General features: G+C 45.3%; 1 protein-coding gene across 4 annotated transcripts in view; it reads right to left on the reverse strand.

Moving 5' to 3' along the window:
- Positions 1 to 206: 206 nt before the first annotated feature.
- PARP6 (poly(ADP-ribose) polymerase family member 6) overlaps positions 207 to 19306 on the reverse strand; it is a 628157-nt gene continuing 609057 nt past the window's right edge. For 3 of the 4 annotated variants that reach the window (XM_069624646.1, XM_069624644.1, XM_069624645.1), the window contains one exon: positions 207 to 785. In XM_069624646.1, the coding sequence (XP_069480747.1) occupies positions 683 to 785 (103 nt within the window). In that variant the 3' untranslated portion in view covers positions 207 to 682. The remainder of the gene's footprint in view (positions 786 to 19306) is intronic. The other variant, XM_069624643.1, reaches the window with a different exon arrangement.

The raw sequence follows: 19306 nt of genomic DNA on the forward strand, positions 1-19306 counted from the left end.
ACCCCCAAGGAATTGTGTAACCTAGAAAATGGTTGCACATGGAAAAAATGAGTGAAAAAGTGTACTTAACCAAACACTTGAGGATGAAGATCTCACCGGCCTATCGTCTTGCTATCCCTCCTCCACGCACAGAATAAGAAACATTCAAGGTTTGCCAGACCACTACGCAAGTCAAATCAAGAATAATGACAGTTCAACCACATGGGTAGGTTAAAGGATTTTTTACGAATTTTAATAAGTTAAAACAAAATCAGTTATTTTTTTTTTCTAAAAACGCCAACACTGTAAACTTTAGAAAGGATGGTCAGTCCATGACAAGACACAGGAGTGACAGCATCCACCATCTTCCGATTCAAGGAAACGGATTTGAGAGAGGTGGAAATGCCAAAGGGTTCAAGGACTTCCACATCTTTTTACAAATGCAGGAGAAATCAGCAAGTAAGACCCTGCCCAATGTCCGGGCCTCTATCGCAAAAACGAATGCTTCTCCACTTGAACTGAGATGGACGAGCGAGTGGTAAATCTCAGTCGACTCTCATTGGAAAATGACAGGCTTCATCCATTCCTCGGCCACCTCAGGCATTGGCTCCATTCTGCCAGCACGAGTTGGGCAGAAACTGACAGGCACTAGACAGCCACATTGCACCTTTCTGAGTTGGACGCAGACATCAGTTTCTTCTCCTCAGTTTGTGTAGACCTGAGTTCCAATGACGCGCATTATCTCCTTCTGAATCTTGGGATCCTGGGTATTTATATTGGCATCTCCGACCTGACCGTCTTCGTACCTGAGATAAAAAAGAAGAAAATTGTTAAAATCTGCTTTTGAATGAAGACTTACTCGACCCTTTCAGTTTCTCTTTCCCGTCACATTCACATCTCCCTTTCCACCCAGAAGCCACACACAAAAGGCACCTTTTAAATGCTACTTGTTAACAAAAGATGAACAAGATGATTGCACAAGAAAAGCCCAAGTTGGCACAATGAAAATTCAAGTTTATTTTTTACTTCTATCTGACAGTAGAAAGATGCTAAAAATCGATGTTGGAGTTATATTTATCCTAAATAACTTCGATAAGAAAGACAAATGCTCCAGCTATGCACATCTTTTATTTCAGGCAGTCAAATGTATGCAAGTCAGGGCAGAGCATGCACATTCGAGAAACAATATTTTGGGGAAATTACTGAGTTCAGCCTTGTGCCCTGTATAAATAAGGTTCTTTGTCAACATTTCATTTCAATATTAAATCATGTAAGTATTCCCAAGATTCAGCTCAACCCAAAGTAGGGATCTCATTCGCTAATTGCAATTTCCAAGAGTACATTCTTTGTCTTGGCTGAGGAGGGTAGTAATTATAAAACTGCATGGAATGTTTCATAATAAAGACATTATTATCATATTTCAACTTCTAATCTATATTGTTGAATTAGGCATCCATCTCTGTTTTCGGGACAGAGAGGGATAGAGATGCTTTAATCCCCCTTGATAACAGTGAAATTAAAACAGGTTATGTTAATTGGATTGTTGGTATTTTCAACTTTAGTTCAAAACCGTTTTAATAAATTAAATTGTGTCAATGAGCAAATCAACAAAAATTGTAAAGGTAAGTATTAACTACTGCAAGTAGCATAACAAACCTGTTTTGGATGACTATGTAAAACTCAAAAGAATTCACCCTCTTTGGATCTCGTTTACTTGTATGTACTGTGAGTGCTGAAAACGATCATTACTCTAGATATGTTATGTTATTTTGCATTTATATAGCGCCTTATATACCATTGGTATGGTCTGAAGGCGCTGGTAGGTTGAACGCCATTGGGAACCGAAGTTCAGGTCAGTAGAGGGAGTAGAGAGAGTCAAGGTGCATGTGAGCACCGGGTATGTGTGCAGCTTGTGCGGTATTCATCTAATAGCTGCTTTTTAGCGGTAGGTGTGGTGGTTGAGAGATCAGTAGTATGTGATCGTTCTGGCAGGGTTTATCCAGACCGAATGTGGCTGCGTTAAGCTGAGGAGAACGCCTGGATGGGGGTGTGTAACCAGCAGTGTTTACTTAGAATGATGTGGAGTGAGCGGCAGATGTTGGTATGAGAACAGTTATACCGAATGGTGTCATAGTATCTCTGTGTTCTAGTTGAGTGGTGGTGTAAAGAAGAGAGTAAGCGTGGTGGTGAAATATGATGGGTTATATGCTCTTTCAACCAAACCATATTATGTACGTCACGCACCATGCATTCATCTATTTTGCTCACTCACCCGCTCTACGCATTCGTCCGTTTTATGTCCTCACACGCACTATGCATTCACCCCCTCTACGCACTCATCCCTTCCACCATTCATCCCCTCCACACCTAGAGGCTATTGGGCATACTTCTAAATGCACTTTTCACAGAGATGCTATTGGGTACACTTCTAAATGTCCTTTTCACAGAGAGGCTATTGGGCACACTTCTTACTGCAATTTCCAGAGAGAGGCTATTGGGCACACTTCTAAATTCAACTTCTAAATTCAACTTTCACAGAGAGGCTATTTGGCACACTTCTAAATTCAACTTTTCACACAGTGGCTATTGGGCATACTTTTAAATTCAGCTTCAAATGCACTTCAAATTTAACTTTCAGAGAGAGGCTATTGGGCACACTTCTAAGTGCACTTTTCACAGAGAGGCTATTGGGCACACTTCTGAATGCACTTTTCACAGAGATTATTGGGTACACTTCTAAATTCAACTTTTCACAGAGAGGCTATTGGGCACACTTTTAAATTCAGCTTCTAAATGCATTTCAAATTTAACTTTCACAGAGAGGCAATGGGCACACTTCTGAATGCATTTTTCACAGAGGGGCTATTGGGTACACTTCTGAATGCACTTTCACAGAGAGATTATTGGGTACACTTCTAAATGCACTTTCCACAGAGAGGTTATTGTGGCTGAGGATGGGTCAAGAGCAAAAGTGTATCCCCCTCCATCTGCCTGTAGTTGGCTTCCAGGAATCAATTGACCGTATAACCAATTATACATTGAAATAGGCCTTAGCATACTCATCATTACAGTTCAAGGCTTTAAAGGCATTGCTATATCCATAATGGCTTCCCGCTGTTCCTAACATGTCGCTTTTTTTCCTAATTTTTCATTCTGAGAATATGTCCTTATTTGCAGATCAATAGTGTAATAAGACACTCCATAGTCTTTCTGATTTGTTTTCTTTTGCACCTTCATCTTGGACCGTTTAGGTACTAAAATATCTTCATTATGCTTTTCATAATTTCAATCTAATTAGCTCTGAAAAAGCTTCAAAGTGTGGAAACTGATACAATCTTAGAGACAGCAGCCCTTTTCTCCCGTTTGCTCATTTATCCCAAATGTACCACACAATAATTACATTCATAGAAACTACGGCTGTTCACATATTATACACATGGAATGAAGTGAGCCTTTTGCCTATGTTTATATGTTCTTTGGAAGTGATAGAAATCCACTCCTTGAACGGCCCAGACTGCACCTGTTTATTTCTATAAACATAAGTCACTTGCTGACAGTTCTCGGAAAGACAAATTAAAATGTTACTGTGTCTGTCTATACCTATTAATTCAATTCAATATAACCTTTATTCAGCACAGGTCTATAAAAGAACATCGCAAATAAGAAGATACTAAGCACATCTTAAAAACACATAAAACGAGATTGACATAAAAATACAATGAATTAAAAAGGTATTTGGGTGAGAGTAGAAAAACACTTACAGACCCCAGAAATTATATCAACATGATGGGATGATAAGACAAGTGCAGATTCTAACTGAATGAGGGGTGAACAATAAATACATTAGAACCCTAGTTGCGGCTTTGGGCTAAGAAGCCACGCACAGTGAATATATTTAGCCACTCTGTAAACACTTTCTAGGTCTTGAGAACATTTACACAACTCTACTGCCTCGCTTATAGTACGGATGCCCGAGATCTCAAGAATGGTCTAGGATACAGAGATCTTAGTTCACAGGTTTTTGGGCAGCAGAGGAACAAAACATTATTTACAGACTCTTCACGTGTTGCATAGGGGGCATCTACCCACGTTTTCGTTGCCCCATGACTTGGTAAAGTTTGCCACTTTCATAGTGCCTAGTCTAAAGTTAACCTACAGACATACGGAGGGTTGATGATGTCCATGTATTTGCACTTATGTAATCGGGTGCCAACTTTAAGCTCCTGAAGGCTTCCAACATTTTCTCTGTATGAGTTTCATTGTGCAGTTTACATTTAATACTTATCGACTTTGTCTTATTAATCATCATCTGATATGACCCGGCTTCCTGTTCATTCAAATCAATGAGGCCCTTCTTAACATGTGCCACCCAGGGCAGGCTCATTGCTCCTTCTAGACATAGCAGGTTTGGCAGATCATCCTTAAATGCTACAAATTGTGGGGTATGCCATAGCCATAGCCAGTACACAAGGCAGCAATCACATTTATGGGACATATATCAGTTTCGAGATGCAGTAGAGCATTGGGCGTGCTTTGGGCGAGCCATGAAAGGATCTTAAAAAATTGATTTTCTACCACGGACAGTGACTTTGGGTTCTCCTCCCCCCAGAGCTCTGCCCCATAAAGGGCAGCTGATATAGCCTGTTTCCTGTATTGGTTCAGGACCGGAGAGAAGGCTCCTCTCCCGTGCCTATTAAAAAAAACTTTCCCCACCACTATATTTATCCAGGGCCACCGCAGACTTAACTAATTGGCTTGTCCAATGCTCACTTATCAGGGAATCGTGTACCAAGTTCAGTCGCATGTCTTTAGTTGTTCCAATTGTGCACACCCTGCTCTGGCATCAAGCTTCTGATGTTTACCAAAGCTGGGCCTGAACACCAGCGTCTTTGTTTTCTCTGTGTTCAGGCTCAACTTTAAGTCTTCACATTTTCCTGTGAAGGACAATAAGAACAATCTCGGTCCCTGTGTGGTAGTGGAAAATATCAAGGCATCATCCGTGAAAAAAAGACCAGGATATTGTCTATGGCCCATCTTTGGCGGGTCTTTCCTTCAACTAGCAACAGTGACCTCCTCCATGAATATACAAAACAATAGTGGGGCCAGGACACATCCCTGCCCGACACCTTTCATGATGCTGAATTGATCAGTAACTTCTCCCCACAAGCCACCTCTAACAACTGCCTTATTTTCACTGTACAACACCTGGATTATAATTATTAAACCACGGGGCATGCTCCTTTTTTCCAGTACTGACCAAAGGAGATCCCTACATCCGCAGTCAAAGGCCGTCCTAAGTTCTAGACATGTGGCATACAGTTTCAATTTTCTTAGGACTGTATATTTTTGGATGATATTAAAAAGTCAGAGGCTCTGGTCCACGGTGGCCTCCCCTCTCTGGAAATCCGCCTGAAGTGTGCTAATGATGTCATTTTCAGAAGCCCAAGTCTGGGCTTGCCCTAAAATTACTTTGGCAAAAACTTTACCCAAGCTGTCAAACAGTGATATTGGGCGATAATTTGCTGGGTACTCCTTCCTTCCCTTTTTATAGATTGCCGCTATTTCTGCCAAGCGCTATGAGATGAGGTCACAGTTAGTTATAACGCATGCTTCAACTAGTTTCCAGAGAGTTGGAGCCCAGATGGAAATCTCATCCGTATAAATATCAACTGAAACTGTCAAGGCCTGCCACCTTCCCTGCTTTCTGGGAGTTAATGGCAGATGCCACTTCTTGAATACTAAAAAGAATCTCACTCTCTTCCCCCTTCCTGTTTGTAATAGCCTCTGACAATGTGTCAGTGTCCCCTCCTCCTGCATAAAAAGGATGAAAAATATTTCAACTGTTCTCTAGCGGTTATGATGTATTTATTTATTGTTTGCTTGTTTAGCGCGTAGACAGCAAGTAAAATACTGTTAAAAGCACCCATAGGGCAAGGGGAGGGAACAAGGGAGTGAAATAAATTACAAAACACAATATTTAACAAGAGCAGTGCAAGGGGAAAAAAAGGAAGAAAGGACTATACCTTGTGAGTATTCAGAACGTGCAAGTGCAGCAAGGAAGAGGGCAGAGGGGTAAGTGCTGTGGAGTCCGAGCTCATGGGTAAGCCGCAGATTAAGCGCTTGGGTTGTTGAGTGCTACACAGCCTGGAGCCACATTAGGTGTAAGTGCGAACCTCCAGGGCGGAGCATGCAAAGGCAAGTGCTGAGGGTAGACAGGAGCTGTGCCGATTAGGTACGGATGGTCAGGAGCTCCGAGGATGCATAAGGGCCCGGGACACCAATCACAGCAAATGTGGGATTAGCAGACGAGATAAGAAGGGCAGGAGGAAGTAAAGAGGAAAGTCTTGAGGAGCTTCTGGAATTTAAGAAAGTCTTGCTCAAGGCGCAGAGGCAAGGGGAGGCTGTTCCATAGGAGGGAGCAAGCTGAGGAAAGCAATCAACCACGTACCCTCTGTTTACCAAAGCGCTTTACACACAAAGAGTTGGTGCTAGAGGAACGTAGTATTTAGTAAGATAAAGTTGAAGATAGTGTGATCCCCGGGCCCAGACAGCCTTGCGGTTGATGCAAAAGTTTTTGAATAATCCGTGCAGCAACCGGGAGCCAGTGAAGACTTTTTAGGACAGGAGAGATGCGGTTCCTGGGCTTAAGGCCAAGGATAAGTCTTGCTGGTGCACTGAATGTCCACGACCCCTCTTACCTCTACTCCCGACACCAGTTTCCAGAATGTGAAATAGTCCCGGGCAGAAGCAAAAGCTTTTCATTTGGCCCCGAGGAATAATTCCTTTTTCATCTTACTAAATGACCTGTATTTAGACCTTTTTAAACTCACTAGCTATCTGTCAACATGGGGCCCTTCAGCTAAAGCTCCTAGAAGTTCTTCCTTTGCCATTATTCAATCTTGATCATACCATCGGGCCCTCGTTGTGGTGTTATGTTTTATTTGACATCTAGTGTTTGTAACAAAAGGGAGGATCTCATCAGCTAATTTCCCAAATTGGTCAATGACATCCACCCCACCTATTCCATTTAGACACACTTTTTCAACGTGGGGTAGAATCGCATCTTGGAGGCCAGGCTTCAAGTTAGTCTGATCTAACTTGGCCCACTTAATACTCCTTTGGCCATAGCTTGGTTTAATGCTTTATTCCCTTGGTTCTGAATAGGGGCATACACAAACTCAAATGTTATCAAGAGGGGTTTGTGATCACCATCAAAATTATTTAAAACTTCAAATATTACAATTTTTGACCATGTCCCAACTGATATAAATATGTAATCTATCAGTGATGAGCCGCTAGGTCCTGCGTAAGTCATATTTGCAGGTTGGTCACTCACAAAGCGACCATTACATGCTCTCAACTCCAGCTCATACATTGACCTAGTTACATTAATTGCCATTGCATGAGTTTTCATAGGGTGCAGGGCTAACAATGATGGGATATTCCATGCCTCAACCTTGTCGACCCAGATGCCCTCTCGTTCCAAGTGTGGCTCCAACTGCATATTAAAGTCCCCATCTACAACAGTTAGGCCATTTCTGATACTCAAACCCCATCTCAACTGGCGCAGATCATTTATCTCTGTAATGACAGTTACAAACATTGAGGATAGATATACCAGCCCCATTCTGGTTTGTTATTGCCAGATATTGTAAATCTGAGGTCTTGGTGTCACGGTTTTCTACCTTCCAATTCAGGTAGAATATATCCAGATCAATATGCCACAGAAACTAGGGCCTTTCTCTGCAGGATTATGGTATGTCTGATAGCCCTGCAGATCAACTTGGTCAGGGCCCATATTTCCTGCAATAAAACTACCTGGAATTGCCCAAAAAAGGCAGTCCATCCAGCATCGGACATATGTTTGAGGAGGCCTGCTATATTCCAAGAGAGCATTCTAAATAAAGCAGCAGCATCTTCTCTCGTGTTATATAATAATGGCCAATCAACACCCTCCAGACCTTCATCCCTAGGAGTAACGCATGCTCCCCTTGTCCTCCCGAACATTATACCTGTACTTAGTTGGGTTGCATTAGACACCCCCCCCCCCCCAGGCTCGCCCCTACTACTCTCTGGTCTTCCATTTCCTGGAGGGTATGCCCTGAGAGTTATTGCTGTTCCCTGTGGTGGGTAGATTCTGTAATAAATGGACCAGTGGCCTTCCATCAAATATTGGCGGATTAGAAATATTTTGATGCAGTTAATCCTGTGATTTGAGCCTCCCAACCGGGTACAATTTACAATGGGCCTCATTACGAGTATTGCGGTAGCCGTGATGGTAATTACCGGCACGGCTGCCGCCGGAGAATTTTTTTTTCCGGCACCTGGCAATGGGCAATTACCGGGGCATTCTGGCCCCACCAGGCCCGGTAATTGCCCATAGGGCTCAATTGGAATGGGGAGGCCGGTAGGGCCTGCACTGTCAATAACGGTGCTGCCGCTACCGGGTAGGTCTTGAGGGCACACCTCGTAGTTTGCCGGTCCGGTAACTACGGTACCGGCAAGCTTATAATGAGGCCCAATGTCTTCACAAATTATCGAGGTACACCTGTTGACACTCCTTATGCAATAAATACATTTATTTCTGAAGAATCCTGGTTTTCATATGCTCCGGGGTGTAACCTCAGCACATTGTGCATTACCACATAGGGCCAATCCTCCTCAAATCTTTTAGGTCCTACCTGCCCCGCAGCCGCATTATCTCTTGTGACATCATAAATATTCTGTGGTCTATCCTGTTTGATGTTCCAATCTACGTGAGCATCTATTACATCAATAATTGGCCTCAGTGCATGTTGGTCACATTTATCCAGCTGGTGCAGCAGCCGCCGCTGCACCCTTGCCTTCTAAGTGATTTATAAATTTGGCGTTAGTGATCATACATCCAGTTTTGTCTGGGAGCATGATTCAGTACTAGGCTGCTTTTAGCCTTATTGCTCGAACCCTCTACATTATTTCCCCTTGCTGGAGATTCAATGGTATCGGTCCCGCATCTATGTGCTATCTTCCTGCACAGTTCATTTATACTACCATTCAGGGCTTTAAACTCTAACAACAAATCCTGTAGTAGGGTTACTATCTGTTCCAATATATCTCCCCGTAGACAATACCCATGCAAGTCAACCCTTTGCAGCCCACCATGTTGCTGCAGCTTTATGTCGAGGTCAGGCTGTCTCTCTCCTCCACAGCCTGCCTCTTTTTGCTTACGTTTTTGACTAATATGCTTGCTGTTCCCTTCATTTTTTTACTCTGTGTTTTTTTTAACTACCGCACTGGGGGTAAGCTGGCGCAATTGCTATCGCTTATTCTGTAAGTCCCATTTTCTACACCGTCTACATTATGAGCACTCTGGTGACTCAAAGCTATAAATCTATTAGTCAATGGAACAGTAGAATCAATAACAATAATATTTTACTTAATCAGTTTGTCTTCTAATCCCGCCATCAATACACTTCCATCAGCCTCAAGGCCACCTTTCATAGGGGAATACCTATTAAATGGTCAAGCAATCTCTTGTTAAAACTAACCTCTCCACAGTCTTCATTCAAGAGAAGTTACGTGGCTGACAGCAAACAATGCATATCCTCTTTAGACTGCTTAGTGAGGAAGCCCCTTTATTTTAACTGTAAATGAGGTGTTTGCAAACTGCGGCTCTCCAGATGCATTGGAATGGGACTCTGACGATCCCTCACAGTTGACTATGCTGGCTCTGACCGATGGTAGTTGTAGTCCAAAACATCTGTAGAGCCAAACGTTGCAGACCCCTACTCCCGATGATAACTAGCTGTGCATTTCTAAACAGCGTTTCTTGGTATTGTTTGCTAATTTCTGGGTCCTCTGGCATAAAGGTGCTATAATCTGAAAGCTCATACCCCATCTGATCCAGGGAAATATCTGTGCCACAAAGTGTCATTATAGACAAACTGTCAAGGAAAGCTTTCCAATGACTATCTTTATTGACTTGAGAACTGTGAAAGGGGAGAACAGGGACCCTGTCCTGCCCCAGAAGTGGTGAGAGAGAGTTGTCAGGGCCCCAGTCTCTGCTCTCCCTTCATGTGCTATGTTGAATAAATATGGTGTTCTTTTTGATGGATTTTCCTCCCATGGATTCCTCAACTATGAGATAGTATTTTCAGAGCCAGCTGTTCTTCCACCACTTGGGGGAGAAGCACGGCTCCGCCTATTGCCTCCACGCGACCCACGCCAGACAGGAGTTTGGGGTCAGTATATATATATATATATATATATATATATATATATGATACATTACTCACCGTAATCGTATTTCTGATGCTTGTATCTGCTTAGATTCACATGCTGTGCATAGACCGACATCTAGTGGAAGCTGCGGAGTATTACAGTTTGTTTTTCGAAACTCAAAAATAGGCGTCGACACAGGGCATGCCAGTAATACTATCCCTAGTGTGACGTCCACTGTACTCAAGATCCCTCACGCGTCTAGGATTTCTGACATGAGGTGACATGAGGTAGCATGAGTACAGATAATCCAAGCAGATAGGTAGAAAGGTAAGACTACAAGCAACCATGCGCCTTCTCTCAGCGGGGAGGAAGGGTGGGTCACATGTGAATCTAAGCAGATACAAGCATCAGAAATACGATTACGGTGAGTAATGTATCCCTTCCGAGGCTTGTGGAATCTGCTTAGATCACATGCTGTGCATAGATTAGCGAGCAGTACCTGAAGAAGGAGGTGGGATGTGAGAAGGGTCATGAGCAAATAACTGTCTTAGAACCGCTTGTCCCACTTGTGTATCTGCCTTGGAATGGGTGTCAATGCAGTAATGCTGAGTAAAAGTGTGAATAGAGCTCCAAGTAGCTGCTTTGCAAATGGTGTCAAAGGGTACATTTGCAATGAAAGCCATAGTGGCCCCAATGCCTCTTGTAGAGTGGGCTCTTGGCGTGAAAGGCAGAGTCTTTTCAGAGAGTGAGTAACACAGCTGGATACAGTTAATAATCCACTTCGAGATGGCACCTTTAGAGATGCGATCCCCTTCTCTGCCTGTAGCTACGGAGACAAACAGCTGATCTGTTTTCCTTAGCGGTCTGGTTTTATTTACATAGTAGAGGACCGCCCTACGCACATCTAGGGTGTGTAGTTTCACCTCAGCTGAGCTTTGAGGGTCCTGGAAGAAAGCCGGAAGCTCGATGGACTGGTTTACGTGGAATTTAGATATAAACTTAGGTGAGGACCTAGGATGTGTGCGTAAAACCAGTTTGTCTTTATGGACAGTAAAGAAGGGATCCTGCACTGACAGAGCCTGAATTTCACTGACCCTTCTTATAGAAGTAATAGCTACTAAGAAGGCCGTTTTATAAGTCAGGTGTTTGAGACTGCTTTTATGCATGGGCTCGAAAGGGGGGCCCATGAGCTTAGATAGCACCACATTAAGGTCCCACCCTGGTGGTGGGTTTGAAATAGGAGGGTGAAGTCTCTTTACTCCTTCCATGAAGGCTTTAACTACTGGTACTTTCCACCACGAGACCTTGTTATGGGAAGTGGTGTATGCCACAGGGCTGCCAGGTGTACTTTCAGTGAGTTAAAAACCTGTCCTGCATCCATCAGGTGGAGCATGTATGTAACAATAGTGGAAGGAGTGCAATCAACTGGGTTGATTTGTTTACTCTGGCACCAGATAACGAATCTCTTCCACTTGTCAAAGTAGCAGTGCCTTGTGTTTGGTTTCCTAGATTCCTTTAGGATGTCCATACACCTCTGTGGTAAATTGAGATGTCCAAACTCTATGACCTCAGGAGCCATGCTGCAAGGTTCATTGAGTTGGGTTGCTGATGCACTGTTTGACCTTGGTGCTGGGACAGTAGGTTGTACCAGGCCGGAAGTTTGATGGGCTCGCACACCGCCATCCTGCGTAAGTGTGGGAACCACGGTTGTCTTGCCCACATGGGAGCAACTAGGACGAGCGTCAACGACTCTCTGTTCATCTTGTTGACCACCTTCCTGATGAGAGGAGTTGGTGGAAAAGCGTACGCAAACATCCATGACCAGTTCATCCACAGGGCGTTCCCTTGGGAGTCTGGTTGGGGGAACCTGGATGCAAATCCTGGGCATCGTCTGTTTTTCGCTTGTGGCGAATAAGTCTATAGTGGGGAAACCCCACTGAGAGAAGATATCTTCTACGACCTCTCTGTGTAGAACCCATTCGTGTTCCTCTGGGAGGGAGTCTCTGCTCAGAGCATCCGCTAGGGAATTGAGCTCCCCTGGAACATGTTGTGATGACAGGAAGATGTTCCATCTGAGTGCCCATTTCCAGATTTTCTGGGCAAGCTTGGACAGATTTGGCGAACGAGTCCCTCCTTGCTTGTTCAGGTAGAACATGGCTGTCGTGCTGTCCGTCCGGATTTGCACTGACAGGTTTAGTAGGTAGGGCTTGAACGCTTGAAGTGCTCTGAATACTGCCAGAAGCTCTAGCAGGTTGATGTGGTTCTTGGCCACTGAGGGAGACCAGAGACCCTGAGCTGTGTGGTGGAGATGGTGAGCTCCCCACCCCGTCAGGCATGCATCGGTAGTGACTACTGCCTGTACTTCGGGATCGTAAAAGGGGTTCCCCTGTGCAAGGTTCTCTCTTGTCCACCAGTGAAGGCTTTGTACCAGTGTTGGCGAAACGACCACTAGATCGTCCCACTGACCACTTGCCTGAGACCACTGTTTCGCCAACCATTCCTGCATGGGACGCATGCGCAGGCGCGCGTGGGGGACCAGGTAAATACATGACGCCATCATGCCCAGCAAACGCATTGCTTTGCGTACCGTTATTTGGTGACCGGACTGATATTGCGGAATTTGCAGTAGTATATTCCGAATTCTTTCCTCTGAAGGAAATGTCAACCCCTCTTGAGTATCTAGGATTGCTCCTAGGAACTGTTTGGAGGTGCTTGGCACCAGGCTTGACTTTTTCTCGTTGATTGAGAAGCCTAATTCGTGGAGGAGGTCGATAGTCCTTTGAATGTTTGTCCTGCAAATTACTGGGGTTTCCCCCGTTATGAGCCAGTCGTCCAGATAAGGGTGCACCGGGATTGCCTCCCTGCGTAGGTGTGCAGCCGCCACCGCCAGTACCTTGGTGAATACCCTTGGTGCCGAAGCTATCCCGAAAGGCAGTACCTTGAACTGGTAGTGCCGACTGTCCATCTTGAAGCGCAAGTACCTTCTGTGCGCTGGGAACATGGAAATATGAAAATAGGCATCTTTCATATCCAAGGTTGCCATGTAATCCCCCTTTTTTAGGAGGGGGATTACCTCTTGTAGCGAAGTCATTCGAAACTTTTGGGGCTTGACATACTTGTTGGCAGGCCGTAAGTCCAATACTGGGCGCATTGTCAAATATTTTTTTGGCACAAGGAAGTAAGATGAATAAAAACCCTTGTTTACCTGGTGTCCCGGGACGAGTTCTATTGCGTCCTTTGCTAGCAGATTGGCGATCTCCTCGAGGAGAATCTTCTGATGTTCTAAAGAGTTTACTCTTTGTCGTGGAGGATGGTTCCGGGGACGTTGCAGTAGTTCTATACAGTACCCTGCGGATACTGTTGACAGCACCCATCTGTCTGATGTGATCCCTTCCCAAGCCTGGGTGAAGTTGGAAATGCGTCCCCCTCCTGGGGTTGCGTGAGAAAAGACCCTGAACTGAGCGTCACTGCTTTGGTGGAGGCGTGCCGCCTCCTCTACGGGGGCTGCCTCTGCCTTTACCACGTCCTCTCCTATTACCCCTGCCGTAACCCTGAGTAGACTGTTGGCTGTTGTTGTTCCACTGTGTACCCTGCCCCTGGGAATAGTTTGATCCTCTCTGGGAATTTTGGCCGCGTGGGCGACGAAAATGTCCATTCCCTCTCTGGTTAGTGGGTTTATTGGTTAGTTGGCCAAGGGACTTGAGTGTCTCGTATTCGTCCTTGGCATTCTTCAGCACGTCCTCGACCGCCTTACCAAACAACAGATCGGCTTCCACCGGTTTGTCCAACAGTGATGCCTGGGTTTCTGCCTTAAAACCAGACTGCCGTAACCACGCATGTCTCTTGATAACAGTACCTTCTGCTATCAATCTGCCTGCGTTGTCCGCAGCGTCAAAAGTTGCTTTTAAAATGCAACCAGACACGGCTCTACCCTCTGCTGAAATTTGTGCTAACTGGCCCTTTAAGGGTTCTGGTGCAGAGGCTATGAGTGCCGCAACTTCTTCCCACTGATGGCAGTTGTAGCTGGCCAACAGGGTGGTGGAGTTTGCAATCCTTGCCTGATAGGCGGACGTTGAGGCTACTTTCCTGCCGAAACCATATAGTTTTTTGCTCTCCTTGTCTGGAGGAGCTTCGGACGATGACAAGGGTGTTCCAGCCCTCTTACGATTGTTAGTGACAACCAGGGAGTCTGGCTTCAGATGTCCTCTTATATAGAGAGGGTCAGACTGGGCTGCCCTGAAAAGTTTTTCAACTCTGGGATTGACTGCTCTGGTGAGGTTCGAGTTCACCAGGGACGGGTCTACTCTTCGCTGAATAGACTTAAGGATAGGGATGGTCTGGGCAACAGGCCTCCTTTCTCCCACTAACTCCTCATCGAAGTCCATCTCCTGGACACCGTGGGTGTCAATATGGAAATGTTCTGCTGCTCGTGCGAGAACCTCGTTCAGGAGGGGTTGGTTATCGACAGGAGAGTCGGTAACCGGGGCTTCCTTCTCTACTGGGGAATGTACTGTGTAGGTTTCAGGGTCTTCCTCTTCCTCTTCTTGGTCCTCATCATCCCCATAGTAGCCAGTCCCAGTTTGCTCTTCTACCATGCCAAATTCTTGGTCCTCACCAAAGGAAGTCTCTCCTTGATACTGTGAGTATGGCCGTGAGTATGGTTGTACATCGAAGGGGTCCGAAGACCTCATAGGTGTCTCAAACCGGGGCTTCTTACTCGGGGGATAGGAACATTAGAGCCTGAGGGTGTAGACCCTTGTGGATTATATGAAAGGAAATGGTCTTGATTTTTATCATAAAAGTCTGCCAAAGAAGACATCCTTGACATGACCCTATCTATGTCATCACTCGACTATTCTTTGGAACTGGGAATGACTCTCTCAGAAAGTCTAAGAGACTTATCCTGAGTAGACTTGCTGGTTTTAGAAATAGTTGCAGACTTGGGCTTGTCTGTCTGTTTAAGGGGAGTGGAGTGTTTTACAGGTGTGGAAGAGTGCAGTGGCTGCTTCTTCTGCTGTTTTCCCCCCCTCCCCGTGAGTGGAAGAGTGTTTTCCCTGTCCCTTTGTGGTTCCGGAGATTTTCAAAGCCTGGCGTCGAGGATCGGGGGTAGAGTCCCTGTCCTTCGAACGTGGGGCCACCCTGATCTTGTCTGCGGGCTCCGACTCCTGGAGAGCGGCCTGGGGGTGGAAGTCGTCTTCGTCCGCCGACGATCGAACTTCCGTTAGTTTAGGGAGCGAGGCACTCTTGGCAAGAGTGGATGATTGCCTGGAGTCATGCGGCGATCTCGATCGAGAACGCCCAGAGGACACCGATTCGGACCGTTCTCTATGTGCCTCTTTCCGAGAACTCTATGTCGTCGAGTCTCGGTTGGACTTCGTGTGTTTTGTGTGAGTGGTGTGTGAAGGGCTTGTGTTGCCGGGGGTCTTCCCCATAGCCGCCCTGTCGGACGACCTTCCGAGGTCGGGGACTTGCGCTCGGCTGTGTTTAGACGCCGTAATGCCCTCGCCATCCGAAAGCACGGCGTCGCTGCCATCGCTGAAGGCGCCCTTCGCCGCCTTGGCCGCCTGCCTGGCGTGGTGGGCCCAACGCTTTGTCGAACGGTCCTTAAGTGTCTTAGGTTTAAACACGCTCTGCAGTTCGCCTCGGGGTGGTGCCTCGGCAAGCAGAGATTGCACGTGGCGTGCCTGTCGACCCAAGGGTATTTGCGATTGCACTTGGGGCAGAATTGAAAAGGGGTACCCTCCATACGCACCTTGAGGCAGCGGGCTGGTAAGTGTAGGAAATGTATAAGATGTACCTATATACAAAGAGTGTAGAGTATGTCCAACCCCCCACTCTACCTACTTGCAGGGCCGAGGCCAGAGGCCTTCCAAGGCCTGGGCCAAAGCCAGAGGCCTTCCGAGGCCCAAATTAGTCGTGCAGCAGCCGACGGTCGAATTCTTCTCCAATCCGGCGTCGAGTGTCAAAGTTCGACGTTGGGGTGGGGAAAGGATGTAAATTTATCGATATTTTAGCAAAAGAATGGCTAAGGCCAAAAGTATGGCTAAGGCCAGGGGACTCCGCAAAATGCTTCCGACCAGTATGGCGGAAAAAAACAATCCGAGGATCCTAGACGAGTGAGGGATCTTGGGTACAGTGGACGTCACACTAGGCATAGTATTACTGGCACGCCTGTGTCGACACCCATTTTCGAGTTTTCGAAAAACAAACTGTAATACTCCGCAGCTTCCACTAGATGTCGGCCTATGCACAGCATGTGATCTAAGCAGATTCCACAAGCCTCAGAAATATATATATATAAAATCGAGTCCCGTGACCTTAGTTCCACCCTTTTTCGCTAGCACTCTGACACTGAGGGACAGCGGAATCAATGGTGTACTAGCTATCCGTCAAGAGGGCCATTTATGGAGGGCAATAGGGAATCCATGGGAGGAACATCCATCAGAAAGCACAGTGACATTCAAGTTTTACCCTTTTTCCATAGCACTCTGATGGTAAAGGACCGAACAACCAAGGTGTACTAACTATCTGCCAAAAAGCAGTTAGGGAGGGTGATGTGGTACCTGTGAGAGAAATATACTCCAGAAAGAACATTACCAAGATGTATGTTCTTCTAATGGATTTCCTCCTCATGCAGATTCCTCATCTATGAAAGGCTCCCAAAGCAGGACGTGGATCTGGAGGAGGGAGGACAGCAAGGACACACCTTGACCAGAACATTCTGGAGGACCGCTCTGCCAAAACAGGTGTCTTGGTCTGAAAAGGAATCCAAGCAGTAATACTTTGCAAATGTGTGCAGTGATGCCCACGTTGCGGCTTGGCATATGTCTAAGACAGGAGGACTTCCCTCTACAGGAGCAGAGGTGGCAGCCACTACTCTAGTAAAATGAGCTGTGAGGCAATCAGGCACATCCTTTTTCAGCCAGATTCCAAAATGTAGAGAATGGTCTACCTTGACAGTGTCTGTTTAGTCACAGCCCTGCCAGCACAGGCACCAGCATTACCCAATAATAGCTAGTGATCCTTCCTGTCCCTTGTCCTAGAGACGTAGTAGCTGAAGGCCCACACTGAGGCCAGCCGATTGAATTGTTCCTCTGTCTTGGAAGAGTGAGGCAGAGGAAAACATGCAGGATGGATCTTCTGAGCGAGACGGAAATCTGAGACCACTTTTGGAAGGAAGGAAGGGCACACTTTCAAAGTGATGATGTTGAAACCAGTTGGCCTCACACAAAGAACTGCGCCACACTGATTTTTTTGTGGAATAATGCTTATTTAGTGTTTGAAGTCACAAGTAAATGAAAAAACAGTGCCCTATAGGATTACACGTGTTTCAACACGACAGTGTCTTTATCAAATCAGGGCAAGATTTGGCTAAACATTATACAAATATCATTCACACAGAGTTAAATAATAAAAAATAACAGACATCAAGGGAGGAGGGGTAGGGGTTGAGGGTGCAGGGTTTGCGGAAACAGAAAATAGATGAACATAAAGTCAGTTGCAGCTTCATATAAATGTAATCATTTGGTTACAATGCTAGCGCGTAGGCATGTTACAGGTAAATGAGGCTTAGGACAGGCCTTACCTAAGTTTGTTAGATATATGAATTCAAATTCGAATGGAGGAAAAGAAAAATCTTAAGTTAATTGGACTGAAACAAGTAATATTGGGAAACAAAGGAGGAAATAGAGAAGTTTTACTACTTCAAGCTGAAGCATGACTAATTTGCAGATTTCTCACAACTGAGTTCGGCTTAAACAAAGACAATGAGATGATACATTTTTTGTGAATTATAACTGTGATACTTATAATGTGAATAATAATGGTGTTTAGGAGCATTGATATTTCATAACATTCAGTACAAACAGTCATAACAGGTATTTATGCAAAGTGCATTTTTTCTGTTATGTGCCCTTTACATTTGATTAGATATGGGTCAGACGATCTTCACACCACGCTTACAAGTACGCTTGTGAATGATGTGCCCCATTTATGAAAACTAATTGTGGCAGGTAATCCTGTAAGTAATTTGTTTGGTGGAAAACATGTGTGGTACATACGATATGGTGTATAATTGATATGGGTTAATCACTTTGCTTCTGTACCAGTAAATAATTGTTGAGAAGCCCAGGATCCAGGATAGGGCAAAAGGCCCTATCCGTCAGAATAAGAAAAAAAAGTTTAATACCATCGTTTTCCTCATTCCGAGTGTGGTACCAGTTCTACTGTATTCTTTGAGAGAAGCTGACGGACCTCTTCCAAAAGGACGGGTCCGGAGGTTGAGCTGCATGAAGAAAGTGGTCCAGACGACGCTGGAGAAATGGGAGGCACTATCCTTGTTGAACAACCTGCAAGACCCAAGTGTCAGACTTGGTCCGAAACCATTTCATGCTGAACATGGAAATTCTTCCCCCACTGGAGACTCGTGAGAGAATTCTATCTCACATGGGTTTTCTAACCTGAGCGGCTGAGGGGACAGTGGCTGCAGCTGTAAAGCCACTTCTAAAGGGTGCCTCTGCCTCTCCCTCTTGAGAAGCGTCTCGCCCCGGAAACTGCCTGGGGTGGACTGACCCTTCCTCGAGGATCTTTGCAAGCTGATCAAGGGAGTAGTCTGCTAGCGAACACCTTAGAAGAACTACAGAAGGGGTAAGATAGAGAAAGCTACAGCCTTAAGGCCCTCACGTCAGAAAGCTTTTAGATAGTAAGGGTTACCTATCACTAGTCACCACACTGGGGATGTAGGGATGTCTGGGCTAGGAAGGCGGGAGCCCATGGAAGGACCAGAGAGGGGCGCCCACTAGTCTACCCCAAGCGCCCGGCACACTATATTGAGAAAACGGAACATCTTTTATTGTTCAAAAATAAAGATCCTTGAATCAAACCATGAAGTCTAGGAGTTTATACAATCATGTGTGACAGAATGTAAACTCAAATGTAGTCATTGCAATGATACTGACCACCATCCCCTTCCCACAGCTGAGAACGGTACTGCTCAGAGGAGAAATAAGTAAAGTATTTTATATTAATTCACTTTTGAGGAATTTACAGAGATGGTACAGATAAAGTGATACTTGTAAAAGAAAAATGTAGTAGAAGGTTCTGTTCAGGATTTTTTTAATTTGTGAAA

The sequence above is a fragment of the Ambystoma mexicanum genome, chromosome 11 (assembly GCF_040938575.1).
Source record: "Ambystoma mexicanum isolate Mex_15411 chromosome 11, UKY_AmexF1_1, whole genome shotgun sequence".
Classification (NCBI taxonomy): Eukaryota; Metazoa; Chordata; class Amphibia; order Caudata; family Ambystomatidae; genus Ambystoma; species Ambystoma mexicanum.